Source organism: Cupressus sempervirens, chromosome 9 (assembly GCF_028749045.1).
Source record: "Cupressus sempervirens isolate cs-2001-9-10 chromosome 9, ASM2874904v1, whole genome shotgun sequence".
NCBI classification, from domain to species: domain Eukaryota; kingdom Viridiplantae; phylum Streptophyta; class Pinopsida; order Cupressales; family Cupressaceae; genus Cupressus; species Cupressus sempervirens.
Window position 1 is genome coordinate 133731929 of NC_143126.1, and position 14808 is coordinate 133746736.

A 14808-nucleotide genomic window follows, 5' to 3' on the forward strand; every position below is an offset into this window, starting at 1 on the left:
TTCTACATTTAGTGCTGTTTCTGTTGCATCATTTAAAGTAGTTGATTTGAAAGCAATCATCAATCCTTTTATTGATTCTTTTAACCCATCCACGAATAGATATGCTAGTTTTTCTTCATCTAACCTTGTGACTTGTTGAAATTGTTTGGAATCTATGGATGTGTTCATCCACTGTCCCTATTTGTTTTTGCTGAGTTAATTCTTTGAAATCCTTTTAGGGATGTTTACAATCAAACCTTTTAATCAATTATTGTGAGAATTTTTCATAAGAGGTTAGGTTTTTGTATCCTTGGGTGAAGAACGCCATGGCACCACAAATCGTGGACTGAGTCTTCCAAGTGTACAATGGCAACTTGAATTGCATCTTCTTATGTCATAGGATTGAGGTTCAAGAAAGTGTTTAATTTTTGCAACCATCCATGACAGATTTTGACAGATCTGACGAAGTTTGGAATGATGACCTTGTTTGCCTTGTTTCAAGTCTTTGGTAGACTGTTCCCTTTATCTCCTAGGAGTTTCTAATTTCTTTTCTTTACAATAATCTTTAAAAGATACACTTATCCTTATTTCAGGATTTAATTTTGAGTACACCTTCCTTCTGGGAATGTTTACAATCGAACCTTTAAATCAATTTTTGTGAGAATTCTTCAAAAGAGGTAATGTTTTCATATCCTTGGTGTTGATGCCATGGTGACACCAATTGTGGGTTGCATCTTCTAAGTGTAGGATGGCAAATTGAATTGCATCTTCTTATGTCTTAGGATTGAGGTTCAAGAAAGAGTTTAATTTTTGTAACCATCTATGGGCTGTGATTTTGCTAATCTGTCAAAATTTGGAATTGTGACCATATTTGCCTTGTGCTTCAAGTGCTTATTATGTTGTTCCCTTTCTCTCCTAGGAGTTTCTAATTTCTTTACTTCATAATAATCTATAAAAGATACCCTTCTCCTTGTTTCAGGACTTAATTTTGAGTAAGCCCCTGTTAATTCTTCCATGCTGAAATTCTCTCCTCCCTCAAGATATACTGTCTAGGTAGGAAAGGTGGTTTTATAACTTTGCGTGTGGTTGTTCGGCTGTTGGTTTTCAAATGATTCCTACTAATGTATTTCCCATGAAGATTCCTAAGGTCATTTATTGAATTGTTTATGTTTTGCAAGGCTTTCATGAGTGGCTGTTTCATTTTGGTCCATTAATTTTTTGGTTGTTATTTCCATGATATTCTCATTTCGTCGCTTATTGGTTCACCCATTACACAGTTTGTTGCTTGTTCTCCTTTTTCCCTGTTTGAGGCTCTTTGTGCCCTTGGGTTTTGTTGCATTTACAAGATGGCAAGATGAAAGCTTCGATACTAATTGTAATGCCCGCTAGTAATTTAAGTTTGATTATTATTTAAATTATCTTCAATTCTTAAATCCTAAATTGAATGAAAAGAAAATATATTGATTTTTATAAGTAACACAATTATTCATTTGTATTTCATATTATGTAATTCAATTTCATATGCTATCTATATTTCTTGTTGCTAAGCTTGATATGATATTACTTTGTTGCAAGGACCTAGGAGAGAGGGGGTCTGAATAAAATCCAAGACACTTAGAGATATGTTAGAGCCAAAATCAGAACCAAAGAGGGAATGCCAAGAGTGTTTTGACAGTGACATTTGTGTTAAACAAAGGTGTCCACTGTCTCCCACGCTGTTTGGCTTATATATTGATAAATTAGAGTCATGGCTAGATGAAATTGATGGTGAGGGGGTCAAATCAGCTGAGTATGTGGTGAAACTTCTTCTTGAAGAGAACACGATTATACTGGGGGGTTGAATCAGTATAATAACAATGTTTGCAACTTTAGCTTTTATCCACACTATAACTTCAAATACTGAAATAAACAATTATGCACATGAACACAATAACACAATGTTTATGTGGAAACCCAATATTGGAGAAAACCACGGCAAATAATTGTTTTATATTTGCACTTGTTCTTTTACAATGTTATGTAGGCTCCAACCTCTATGTTTATGAGCATTGACTCACTGGAAGCTCCATCTCCCTCACTTCATAGGCACCGACCTACTAGAAGCACCAACCCTAACTGCTGTCTTTGAGAGCACCAATCCATTGCACACAAACTGTTTTTTCACCTTGACTATGCTGCTTACTTCAATTGATGATGGATACTTTAATTGCACAAATTTCTCTTCTTCAATCTGATACTTGTGGATTCTTTAATCTCTGCTTATACATTTTTTTTTCTGTTTTTTCCTTTTATGTAAAGTCAACCTCTCTCTCTCTCTCTTTCTATATATATATATATAAGATTTTCAATCTGATTATATTTCCCTTTTTAATCCTTTTTACTTATTCTTTTATTTATTTTATACTGCTCAATACCTCTCTCTTTTCTTATGTTCTTTAAATTTATTTCTCTCTTCTTCTTACTCTTACTTCTTCATTTACCACAACATTTGTCATTGTCAATAAAATAATTCTTATTTATATCTCTACTTTAGAAGATGGGACTTCTCAAATGAAAAGTCACATTTCCTTTTAAAATATATTACACTTTTTAAAATTTATCGCACCTCTTCAATTTAATTTTCTTAAATTCAATTAATTTGTCATTTCTGGCACATAATGAATATTATCAAACCTTTTTAGTTAGTTTATCAAGCTCTGCTTTATTTCATTCGATGAATGATGACTTTGATTCTTTTGTTATTGCTAACTTGTTAATCACTCACTATTTTCATTATATCATTGATAGATTTTTTATTATAGTTTTCATAGTTCCACTTTAATAATTTCTGTATTTTGCCATATGTCTCCAGTATTGTGTGTGTTGGGAAGGTGCATCACTGGCTGATCTGTTTTGTGTATGTCTTCAATGGTTGTTTGTATGATTGTTGTAACTTGTTCATACATATAATATCACTGTCTATCTTTTAATATATGGTTCAAATGTCTTCCAAAACTGCCTTGACTTGTGACGACTGGATATTCCAATATGTTATTGCAGAAAACCATCATTTTACAGTTTTTTGGTAGCCATATTCAGTGCTATATATATATTTTTGTTTTTCTGCTGTCAACTGTAATGGCTGAAGACATTTATCACAAAATGTCCACGCAATCTTTGTTTGGTTCTAGTAATCGAATACACGGTTGATGTCTTTGACACTTCTTTTGTAAGCATATTGTATTGGTACACTGTCCAATCAGCTTTTCTTCTCCAAGGTAGGGCGGTTTACTCAGTTGCTGTAGATAATCTCTCGTTGACTTGGGTTAAACATCATCAATGCTGTAATTTTCTTCATTGCTGACATGTATTGGCTGCCACTTCACCCTTCCTACACCAAAAATTTCCTATAATATCTTTCTTGCGTTATACATCTATATGTGAAATTTATTCTACACACAGACTATTAGTAACCCAACATTACATGCTTACTTCAATTACCGATACTGAAGATTACGATATAGATAAGGGATTTTGTGTTGTCATTGGTTTGTTAATAATCTCTATAACAAGGTATGATCTTTAATTTTTTATTCCTATTCTTTTGTTGTTAATTAGGCCACTTATAATCTTGCTTATATATAATTTTGACATTGATGGTGCTTACACTTGTAGTTTTGCTCATGTTCATGAAATCCGTTGATATCAATGGTAATATTTCCATCGGTCTCCCCTTTTGTCATTGTTGGCAATAAAAAAACTTTTGAATCTCCTCCTTTCAATCTCTCTCCCCCTTTGACATTAATGGCAAAGGAATTCCTATCAAAACTAGTCATCAATTGCTCCCCCTGTGGAAGGTCACTCATACTTCTCTGAGAGGGTTTCTCAATGCCCTTGCATGCTCTAGTGCTGCCCTTGCATGCTCTAGTGCTGCCCTTAAAACATCTTTCTCTTTGAAGGTTCCTCCATCAATACAATCAGCTTCAAAACATCAGCTATCTCATTCTTTTCATCAAGGGACTAATGAATCTCTCATATGTATTCTCCCCCTAAGTTCATGCTTCTCCTTTGATTGGTTTGGAACAAACTGCAAAATGGAAATATTAATTTCAAGATTTTCCATTAAAAGGAATTTGGACCATTTTTTTAATGCCCTAATGCTTATGGAACTTTAAAAAAATCAAATGATTTTATTAACCAATCACACAAATAACTAGAGTTTTACAATCGTCAGCTAAAAAGAAAAGTTATCTAAACAAAAAGACAGTGTAAGAATTTGGTATAGCTCTGATACCATGTAAGAATTTGCCTAAGGCAATAATTCAACACCAAGATCAAGACGCTCAATAGATAGCACAAGTTAGACAAATGATGATCAAATGAGAATCTCATATCTAAACAAAGATACCATGTAAGAATTTGCCTTAGGGCAAAATAACACCAAGATCAAGAAGCTCAAGCTCTAGCACAATATGGACCAATAATGTATGATCATAATAACAATAATGAGAATGAATATCATGTTGAATACACACTAGAAGTGCTTGTATATAAAGGCATCTAGAATGACTAGGAGTCAGCAAAGTGATAAGCCTCACAACTAAGCACATGTCCACCAAGAGTGGATTCTCCTCCATTGAGCATAGGAGTTTGTGCAATGATGAGAGGATAAGCTTACATAGGTGTATCTCATAAAGAGATGTTGTAGACACCATGTGCTCTAATAAGTTGTTGACTCCTGTGTTGTCAACAGGACAACTCATATGACTATGCATATTCCTAAGTGTTTACATGACAATTAATATAAAAATGCATTATCCTAAGTGAACTTAAGTAAAGTGTAATAATAGATAATTAGTTACACTAACACCCCCCCTTAAGTGCAACTTAGGGGAATGCACTTAGGCTCACAAAGCTTAATTCAAGATGCAATGTGGGTCGCGACTACTAGGCCATGTTAGGTACTCATGTACAAATGCAATGCTCTACATACAATGCTATGCAATGCAATGCAATCTCTCTGAAAATGGAGAAAAAGGGAAAACCTATGGGAAAAACCTACTCCAAAAAGAGAGATAAAGAAATACAAGATGCATGCAAGGATGGAGTAATCAAGACCCCCCTAATATAACATACATCATGCATGTACAAGCATATATCCTCCATAAGAAAAAATACATGATGGTATTCCCCCATATTGAATAATCTCCTGCAAGGATGTCATGAAGACAAAAAAGTATCCAATGCTTACAAATGACATTTCTCCCTTTAGGAAGAAGATACACCAAGTATAGGTGCAAGTATACTTCCCATTGTGGATAGGAAGATGGATGAGGAATCCATATGTAGTATGCTATGGATGCTGCCTTTGAAGTTTGCTCATATGTTGACAAGTCCTTGATGAATGTAGATGCCACAAGCCAATTTGGTGGATGTGCCCAAAAGGTGGCAAAAAAGGTAACATGTCCATGTATGAAAGTGAATCAAACTCCAAAGACAAGGAATCATCCTTATAGGAAGATATGAGAAGAAAAGCAATGTAGCCTCCCCTCAATGACGAATGCACACCCATGAAAGAAGCTTCTTGATGACTGAAGAAGCTGCACCATGAAAACTAAATGATGTTCCTCCTTGTAGGAGGAAGTGGTGCCATAGGTGTAGTAGAGAATGCTTTGCAACTAATAGGAAGAATCCTCAAAAGATATGATGTCTGAGGAAACTGGAATACGATCTCCAAAGACTGATATGTCTCCTTTGAAGTAAAAGAGTCCTCCTCCAACTGTTGAGAAGAAGTGTCCACAATCATGTCAGTCTCAAAAGAAAGATCAAGTGGTTGAGGGTTAGAGTGTTCCCTCGCAACAAGTGAAGAAGAATTCTCCTCAACAAAGAGAAGATGGATGTCATCAATAATGTCTCCCACATCTTTAGTGTAAGACTCCACAAACAACACTGCAATGATTGGAAGGAAGTCATCCCATGAAAGCTGAAATAGGAAGATGAGGTGTTTCTTACTGCATTGAATCAGGAGCATCTGTGGCTGGAACTGGATCAGCAGAAGCAATAGGAGCATCAGGAGGTATGATCTCAATTGGAGTTGTAGGTACCACAACTGGAGTGATTGGAGGTATAATGTCCTCTAGTAATGGAGGGACTCATGGATCTCCATATGCTTTCCAAAGACACATCCAAACGTCATGAGGACTACTTGCCTTACTAAGACGAGCAAAAGATTCCTTACTCGTATTATTATACATAAAGCGAAGAAGAAGAGAAAGATGTCCCCAATTAGTATTAGGTGGAAATATTTTTGAATATAGATAAGGAAACACTTCCTTATGTTCTCTTAGATGATCAATCATCAAAACACTCCATTTCTGATAGTTTTTTTTTGTCAATTTGAATCTTAAACCAAAGTGATGCGTCTGACATGACTCGATGAGATCAAATAATGTATGCACCCCCTAAATGCAAAATAAAATGAAATCAAAGAAATCTCCCTAATGTATGATTTGACACTTTATATTTAGTACGATTACAATGACCACTTGCCAATTTGGAGCCTAAGCGAATTTCTGATTTTGCTGGTTACAACAACAAATATGAAGCTATATCGGACTCAACAAGATAAGACACAAGACCTCTCAAGGATCTAATTAATTACAAGTGCCAATAAGCCAAAATGTTACCAAAATTTGGAAGTACTATGTCTACTCAGAATTGCTTCAAATTGATACCAGATCTGGAAAGTAGACAAAAAATCATGCACTTTCAAAAAAATAGCACCTAAATATGTGTCCAGATGAGCCCAAACTGAGCCTTTGAAGTTGCAAAAATTGAGATTTGCGATTTGCAGAAAAATTTAGGAACAAAGATCACAAACAACCTGCACCAATGTGAAGATCACGAAATTTTATTCCAAAACAAAAAGAATTGCTCGAAAAAAGGAGTCCATATGAGGGAGATATCGCTCTTTAAAAATCACCTCAGTAATTATTTTTCCTAAATTGCCACCGTTGCACCTCCAAAAATCAAATGACTCTAGATTTCACCTTAGATGTCTGATTTTGATGAAACAAAAGTCGATTTGGGGGTTTGTTGACCTTCTGAATGTGATACCAATACATGATCTGCACAAGCAAGCTCCAATCTTGGCCTGCAAAAAAAAAATCTCCAATGGCTATGCAATGGAACTTTTATGGCATTGATACCATGTAAGAATTTGGTATAGTTCTGATACCATGTAAGAATTTATCTTGAGGCAAAATAACACCCAAGATCAAGAAGCTCAAGCACTAGCACAATATGGACCAATAATGTATGATCATAATAACAATAATAAGAATGAATATCATGTTGAATACACACTAGAAGTGCCTGTATATAAAGGCATCTAGAATGACTAGGAGCCAACAAAGTGATAAGCTTAACAACTAAGCACATGTCCACCAAGAGTGAATTATCCTCCATTGAGCACAAGAGTTTATGCGATGATGAGAGGATACACTTACATAGGGGTATCACATAAAGAGATGTTGTAGACACCATGTGCTCTAATAAGTTGCTAACTCCTGTGTTGTCAACAAGACAACTCATATGACTATGCATATTCCTAAGTGTCTACATGACAACTAACATAAAAATACATTAACCTAAGTAAACTCAAGTAAAGTGTAATAATAATTAATTATTTACAGTAACAGATAGACATCTAAAAGTAGAACATTTTAAGACAACTAATAATAAAGCCAAGCCTAAATGACCATTTTGAGCTAAAAACAACAATAACCTAGGAGAGAAAATATTCTTATAGTTAGGGAAGTTCATGTTATTGTGCCAGGAGCACAGATTATGTGCTGTTGTTCTAGATTGGACGTGTTATTGTCAAATGAATGAATAATTATCAGAAAAATGAAATGCTTTTGGTACATCATCGCTTCTACTAGAGCAATCACTACTGGTTATCTCTGTTGCATTATGCATATAAGTTAAACTAGTTTTCTGAAGGATCTTATCTTGGTCAATGGTATTACCTTAGATGTGAAAGTATCTCTTTCAGTGTTTATACTTGTGGAACTGACTGTTGTTTGATCTCTATTTATTATGCGTTGGAGAATTGCAAGTTAATATTTAAAAAAATTCTATGCACTATAATTTCAGATGTATTTTATTTTATTTTTACAACTGCAGAAACAAATGGATAGAAGAAAGCGCACAAAGGTTAAGTTGATGAATGGGGATAATCTGAAACCTAATGTTGATCCTGAGTCCATAATTCCAATCATTCCATATAAGGACTCTCGCTTAGCGGGTCCTTCTCAGCCATCTCCATATCAGTCGGATGGATCTAAGAGGCCTGCAAAGCTTAGGAGAGTGAATGAACAAGGTGCAACTCTTGCAGCAGCAATTGTTAATGTTGAAAAGGAAATTGCTGATGAAACCACAACGGTTAGTGCTCAAATATTCTTTAAAATCCATATCTCATTTCTTCTGCAATTTTTAATGGCTGTTAATTATTCGTATCTTTGGGCAGTTGTACTTTGAACTTCATCCCAACTGGTTGTATAAAAGGAACTAATATCTAGGGGTATACATTTAGAACTTAAACCTACTATTTGTTAATTTGTTTTTAATTTTTTTTTCCAGATAAATGCAGAGTTCCATTGATAGTTGGAGAGTTCAATTCTTTTGTAATACAATCTCATTTTAAAGTTCTTATAATTGGTATTTTCTTTCAGGAACGACAGAAACAAGACAATGAAGAAGAATTGAAATTCAAACTGAAAAACATGTTACGGGAGAAGTCGGACCTTTTTAGTTGTGAGAACCCGGAAGCTGATAAGGTTTGTAAAGGGAATTATATTTTAAATTTTTTTGTAGAAGCTTGCTTAGAATCTTCTGAAACTTCTGTCAAATAAAAAATGTTCTTGAACAAGTGAGACAGTGAACAGTGAAGCCTATATGTTATATAGATATTCATTACTAAATTATGATATACTCAAATCATTGGTTACTTAAGATACTAGTAGATTACTTGAACTAAACTATAATAATGTGCAACAGTGATTAAATCATAAACAGATAAGTATTACCTGTTACCTTTCTGTCACGTGCTCTATGTATCAGAAATGGAAATTAATTCCTTCAGAGATGCTGGTTGTACATCTTTGGGTTTGATTTTCCTCTAATAGAATTTCCCAACCTCACGTTCTCATTCCAAATTTGCACTTTACTGAATTTATTGGAACTCTTAACATTGATATCCAAGTAAATTCCTGGTGATTTGAACATCTTTATTGATTCCTCTTTTGCTTTGCACTATGTATCCCTCCTTTTGTTGATGTTTATCAAATCCTGACTTGACATCTGTTATATCCATTTTTTGCTTCTTATGACAATTTTCTCACAGGCAAGCTACTGCATATAAAACTATCACCCCTCATCATACTTGTGGACACTTTTTTATTCTACCACTTGTATCCTTAAAGTTTAAGAAGACTCTGTTGGGAGCCAAAAACTAAATTAACTACTGTTTGCTATAGGAGCAAAAGTTTAATATCCAAGGTTTGCTTTAGAATTAAAATGCTGCTGTTTCATTATGACCGAGGTTCTCACCAGTAATATGTAGAAAAAATGGTTCAACGACAGTTTCATAAGCATTTAGTTTCTTGCATTTTCTGTTATTTCCAGTCATTCTTTGTTTTGAGCAGTAGTAGCTTGTAATTCCCCTTGAACTTCAGTCTCCTTTGATGATGTGGGAAGGAGCCTTGAACATTGTTACAAATATTCTTTTGTAAGAAATAATTGGGTAGTGTGTTTCCTGATTCAAGTGATGGTTTAGAGCATCCTTCCTATTAAAATAAAAGATAGTAAGATGGTGCATCTTACTAAAACAAAGATTGATAATGAGGTTGCCTGTGGACATAATAGAATTCAAATTTACGACTTTGCTTTTCTGCAGGTTAAATTAGGAGAGACTGGGTGGAAGGAAAGATACTATGCTACAAAGTTTGAAGTACATACAGAAGAAGCCCGACGGGAACTTGTGAAAGATGTTGTAAGTTCCATTTCTCTTACAGAAAATAAGAAAAGATGTAGAGGGTTTTTTACTGCTTATAATGGCTAATGGCACACCACACAATTTATGTGGTGTTTTATGATTAGTTTCTGTTGGGTTTAAAATGACATATATGTAGAGGTTTCTTTGTCATAAGGCTTCATTGCAACATGAAGGTTTGATCACCTTATTTTTCCATGACAGGTTTTGAAATATACAGAAGGGCTTTGCTGGGTGATGCGATATTATTATCAAGGAGTGTGCTCATGGCAATGGTGAGTCTTAGTTTTGAAAAATACTAGCGTAACTTGATATGGCTTATCCCTATGGAAAACTCCTATACATCTTTTTAGAATGTATATATGTTTATACATGGTCCCAGAAGCATTCTCAAAAATAAATTTAGTTGAAGTTGCATCATACCGTCATGGCAGAGTGTGGGCCTGTACAACTGTGGTGGTTCTGTTTCTGCCTTTTGCTTACCCACGTTGACAAACAGGATTCTCATAGCCACGTTTCTATTTGAAACATTATAAGCCATGATTATGCATTCCGCGAGGTGGATGAAATGTTCGGATTTGGCTTTATAACTTCAAGTGTCTAGTGTGGTTGATGAAAAGTTTGGATTTGGCTTTATAAACTTTAAGCTTCTATTTTGTGTACTATCTATACTCTAGTGTTTTTTGAGATTTTTTAACATTGCAGTTATTCATTGTAATTATAAGTAAACATGTTTTGTTTTTGAAATATGCTATTTTGGTTTAATAATTACAGATTCGTTCTAATGATTAATCAATAGTATGAGTCAATAGGAAATGAGAAGAGAATGGTATGGGTCAATAGGAAATGAGAAGAGAATAACTGATGGGTAGATGTTTTATGCATTTGTTTGGGAATTCTTGCACCAGTAGTTTGAAAATGATATATGGAAGGTGCATCTGAGACCAGTGCATGGTAAACATGTACTAAACAATTCTGCACTGAAAGCAGATTTTGTATCTAAATGTACTCCCATCTTTGTTTTTGTTAGGTATTATCCATATCACTATGCTCCCTTTGCCTCCGATCTTAAAGATCTCAATCAGTTAAAGATTGACTTCCAACTGGGAACCCCATTCAAACCACTCAATCAGTTGATGGGAGTCCTTCCAGCTGCAAGGTAAAATTTACTCTGCAATTCTTTCTTGTATGTTTATTTCTAAAACATAGTGCCTGACTCTTTGCCTCTTTCTGAAGTTCAAATGCACTTCCCGAGCAGTACAGGAAACTGATGACTGATCCGAAATCACCTATAATTGACTTTTATCCTCCTGGTGAGAATTGCTTTTCTAAACTGCATTTTCAGGTTCATTTTTTAAACTTTTGCCAGCAAAGGTTTGCAATCTTTTGTCATTGATGAACATAATATTTTTTGGATGACAGATTTTGAGGTGGATATGAATGGAAAGCGTTTTGCATGGCAGGTATTTGGAGAATAATTTGCAACCTGTAAATAGCTAAGATTATCCTTTAGTGTTTGAGATCTGTTTCAGTCTTCTATTCGAATTATACAACATAGATGCTTGTAGACAGTTTGTCTCATTCAGATTAACTTTTTTGGACAGGGTGTTGCTAAATTACCTTTCATTGATGAGGCCCGTCTTCTTGCAGAAATCAGCAAGGTTGAAGGCACATTAACGGTATTGATTCTATTCCATTATTCCATGTCAAAATATTAGGATTGGTTCCAGTGTCATAGTTTGTTTACAAGAAAACAAAAAATGATATCTTCACCAATCCTTGCTTTGATATGATAGTATGCTAACATGTTTGTTTATGGTGGCAGGAGGAAGAGAACATGAGAAATATGGTTAAGTTTGACCTGCTTTTTGTGACTATCAGTCACCGTTTAGCCCCATCAATATTTTCTTTCTATGACCGTTACAGACATCTTATGGGTCAGATGAGAGCTGACATCAAGGAAATAGTTGATCCTGATGCAAGGTATGTACAAATAGTGTGGCATTCTTGTTCTATTGTTAGTGAAGTGCCTTCACGTTCATGCAATATATACTCTATTTCAAGCTTCAACTATTCCAAGAGATAATTGTTGTATGGGTAATCTGCTTCGACTGTATCTACTAAATTAGCTAAGTTCCATCATTTTGAATTAAAAACACTATGAGATTCTGTGGAACAGATTTATTGCTAATAGAGTTGCAAATGGTTACACTTTTACCACAAAATGAATATATTTTATGCATTTTTCAAAATTTTCTGTTTGTTTACCTTGTTTTGCTATATCACTTGAAAGAGGGAACATTTCTTGTTGTATCAATGTGAGATGTTGATATCTAATTTCATTTCATAGAAATTTTCAGTTGAATTGTTATATTTCTCTAATTTGTGTAAGCCATTGCAGTGGTGGACTGAATGGATATTTCTCTTTGTGTAATGGGGATGCTTGTCCCTCAATTTTCACTTCGCCTATCCAGGAGATGGAAAATATCATAAACAATCAAGTGCTGTAAGTAATTTTTATGTAAAGATCTCGAACTGATTGTGTGGATATTTGACATTATACTGATTCTTATTTAAATCAATATATTGCAGGTCAGTAATTTACAAGTGCCCTCAACCACACAAGCATATAACAAGACTGCCTGACGGGGTTGTCATGCCCAAGAAGGTCAGTAGGAAGGTTAAGATGCTTGGGAGAGTTTCTCTGCAATTGTCTGTTGTAAATCACTAATTTATGATTGAATTGATAACGAAATTTCTTTTTGCTTTTCCAAAAATTTAATTGCTTCTGAATTTCATTGTAAAATATGTACTTTAAGTCTGTTTTTTTTTGTGTATTGTCTGGCAGGCTGTGAAGGAGCAGGATGTGAAGGGTCAATCAGCTTTATGGCACGATGAAAATTTTGACCGGAGTCGATTCCAAGAAAGGTAATAATACGCTTTTTGGCTAAATTGTATTGCAAGTTCTGTTTAATTATACTTATCCAATCTTCTGTTTGCCCAGGCAACCCATTCGTGGAGCTATGTCGGGGCCTCATCTTGGAATGGCAGCTCATCGTCTCCTTACCAACAGTCTGCAGCTTCGAAATAATGACTCGGGGAGTTCAAGTCACTGGGTGAACTCAAAGTCTAGCCCAGCTGGTCCGGCAGGGTATGAACAAGGTTTCACTTCATCTAGGCCTCGTTCTCAGGTTTCTAATGGTCAAATGTATAATGGCAGTATGAATTATCATCAGAATAGTTATAGAAAGGGTCAGCACACAACACCAGCTGTACCAATGGATAATCATTTGAGCCCCAGGTCTATTCCGAATAGTTATAGAAATGGTCAGCATGGAATACCTTCTCTACCAATTGATAATCATTTGAGCCCCAGGTCTGTGCCAACTATGCGAAATGAGAATTCAAGCTTCATCAATCAAGATGGTCGCAGGACATTTCATCAGAGTCATCAGAGAGTGGAACAGATTTCAAGGCCTTTACCAGCAACATACGGTCATAGTCAAGCTAATTATCCGACAACATATGGTCATAGTCAAGCTAATTATCCGGCAACATATGGTCATAGTCAAGCTAATTATCCGGCAACATATGGTACAAGTAATTCTTATTCAAACCAGACAGGTTTGGTACAAGATAATGGTCGCCAACAGTATGCAACCAGAAATGTTTGGTCACATCAAGTTGATACTGCACAGCAGTATTATCAGCAGCCATATGCTAATGGGCTGGATCCACTTCCCTTGGAACAACAGGGAATTGGGAGAGGACATGGTCCCAATCATGCATTTCATACCACTCGATATGCATCATCAAATAATGGGAGATATGCACCTTCAGGAAGGGGGAGAGGTGATTCAACTCATAACATAAACCGTGGTTATTATTAACGCTGGTGCTTCCATGGCATTGATTACTTCTTTTAAAATTGTATTAAATTCTTCTCGAAGGCCCTATTGGGAATTCTTAATTGCCGGCTATGGCTGGCTTGTACTATATGGGGTCATTTTGCATTTATTAATGTTCAAAATAATTCTATTTTTTTGACAGTGAGGATCTATTAGGAAAGTGTATGAGAATGTGTTCATTTGAGTTGAGGCCTTAGCGTCAAAGCAGTAATAGGCTTCTGAGAATCATAATATTTGAGTGAGATTCTATAAATGAAAGCATGAGAAATTGTATGCTCTTTAGGATATATTTGAAGCGTAATTCCTTTTTCCTGCATCGCATTGTATCTTGTTGATTTGCATGACTAATAGTCTGTTTAACAAAAAGCTATACGAGGATTTCAGAGCATCTACTTAGCTTGCTTACATGCATCAAAAGGAACTTACATAAGGCACGGTATGAAAAAGAGGAACTGAAATGATTTTGCATGTCTAGGAAATTTGGTAAATGATATTTGATAAAGTAGTGAAGTTAGGCAACACAAGTAAGCTTATCTTTTGACCCATTTGCAGAGGAAATTGGTTCAAGTGTTTTGGAGGTTGAAAAATTGAGATAATCTTTCTTTAAGCATTGAAATGATGGGAGACTAATTCTGAAGCACAGGTGGTTAGCGCACATTGCTCAAATTCAATGATCCTAGGGGTGTCAACACATTCAATTTTCTAATCTTATGTGCTTTCACCAATTATAAAAATTGTGTGATAATATAACTGTAACATAGAATATCCGATGACCTACCGTGGAACCCTCTTACTGCTGTCGTCTGAGAAGTCTCTTGTTAGGAGTTTTGGAGGTTGTGAGTTCACTGAACGTGTTTTTAACTCTTACAAAAACCTTTTCCTAGAAAT

At 35.2% G+C, this 14808-nt stretch overlaps 1 protein-coding gene across 1 annotated transcript in view; it reads left to right on the forward strand.

Annotated features, from left to right (window-relative positions):
• LOC149537887 (5'-3' exoribonuclease 3-like) overlaps positions 1–14061 on the forward strand; it is a 28784-nt gene extending 14723 nt beyond the window's left edge. The window contains exons 11-23 of the mRNA XM_089799286.1: positions 8146–8403; positions 8694–8798; positions 9917–10012; positions 10217–10287; positions 11043–11171; positions 11249–11325; positions 11435–11475; positions 11617–11691; positions 11838–11995; positions 12414–12518; positions 12605–12680; positions 12861–12940; positions 13017–14061. Coding sequence (XP_089655412.1) covers positions 8146–8403; positions 8694–8798; positions 9917–10012; positions 10217–10287; positions 11043–11171; positions 11249–11325; positions 11435–11475; positions 11617–11691; positions 11838–11995; positions 12414–12518; positions 12605–12680; positions 12861–12940; positions 13017–13902 — 2157 coding nt within the window. The 3' untranslated portion in view covers positions 13903–14061. The remainder of the gene's footprint in view (positions 1–8145; positions 8404–8693; positions 8799–9916; positions 10013–10216; positions 10288–11042; positions 11172–11248; positions 11326–11434; positions 11476–11616; positions 11692–11837; positions 11996–12413; positions 12519–12604; positions 12681–12860; positions 12941–13016) is intronic.
• Positions 14062–14808: the final 747 nt, after the last annotated feature.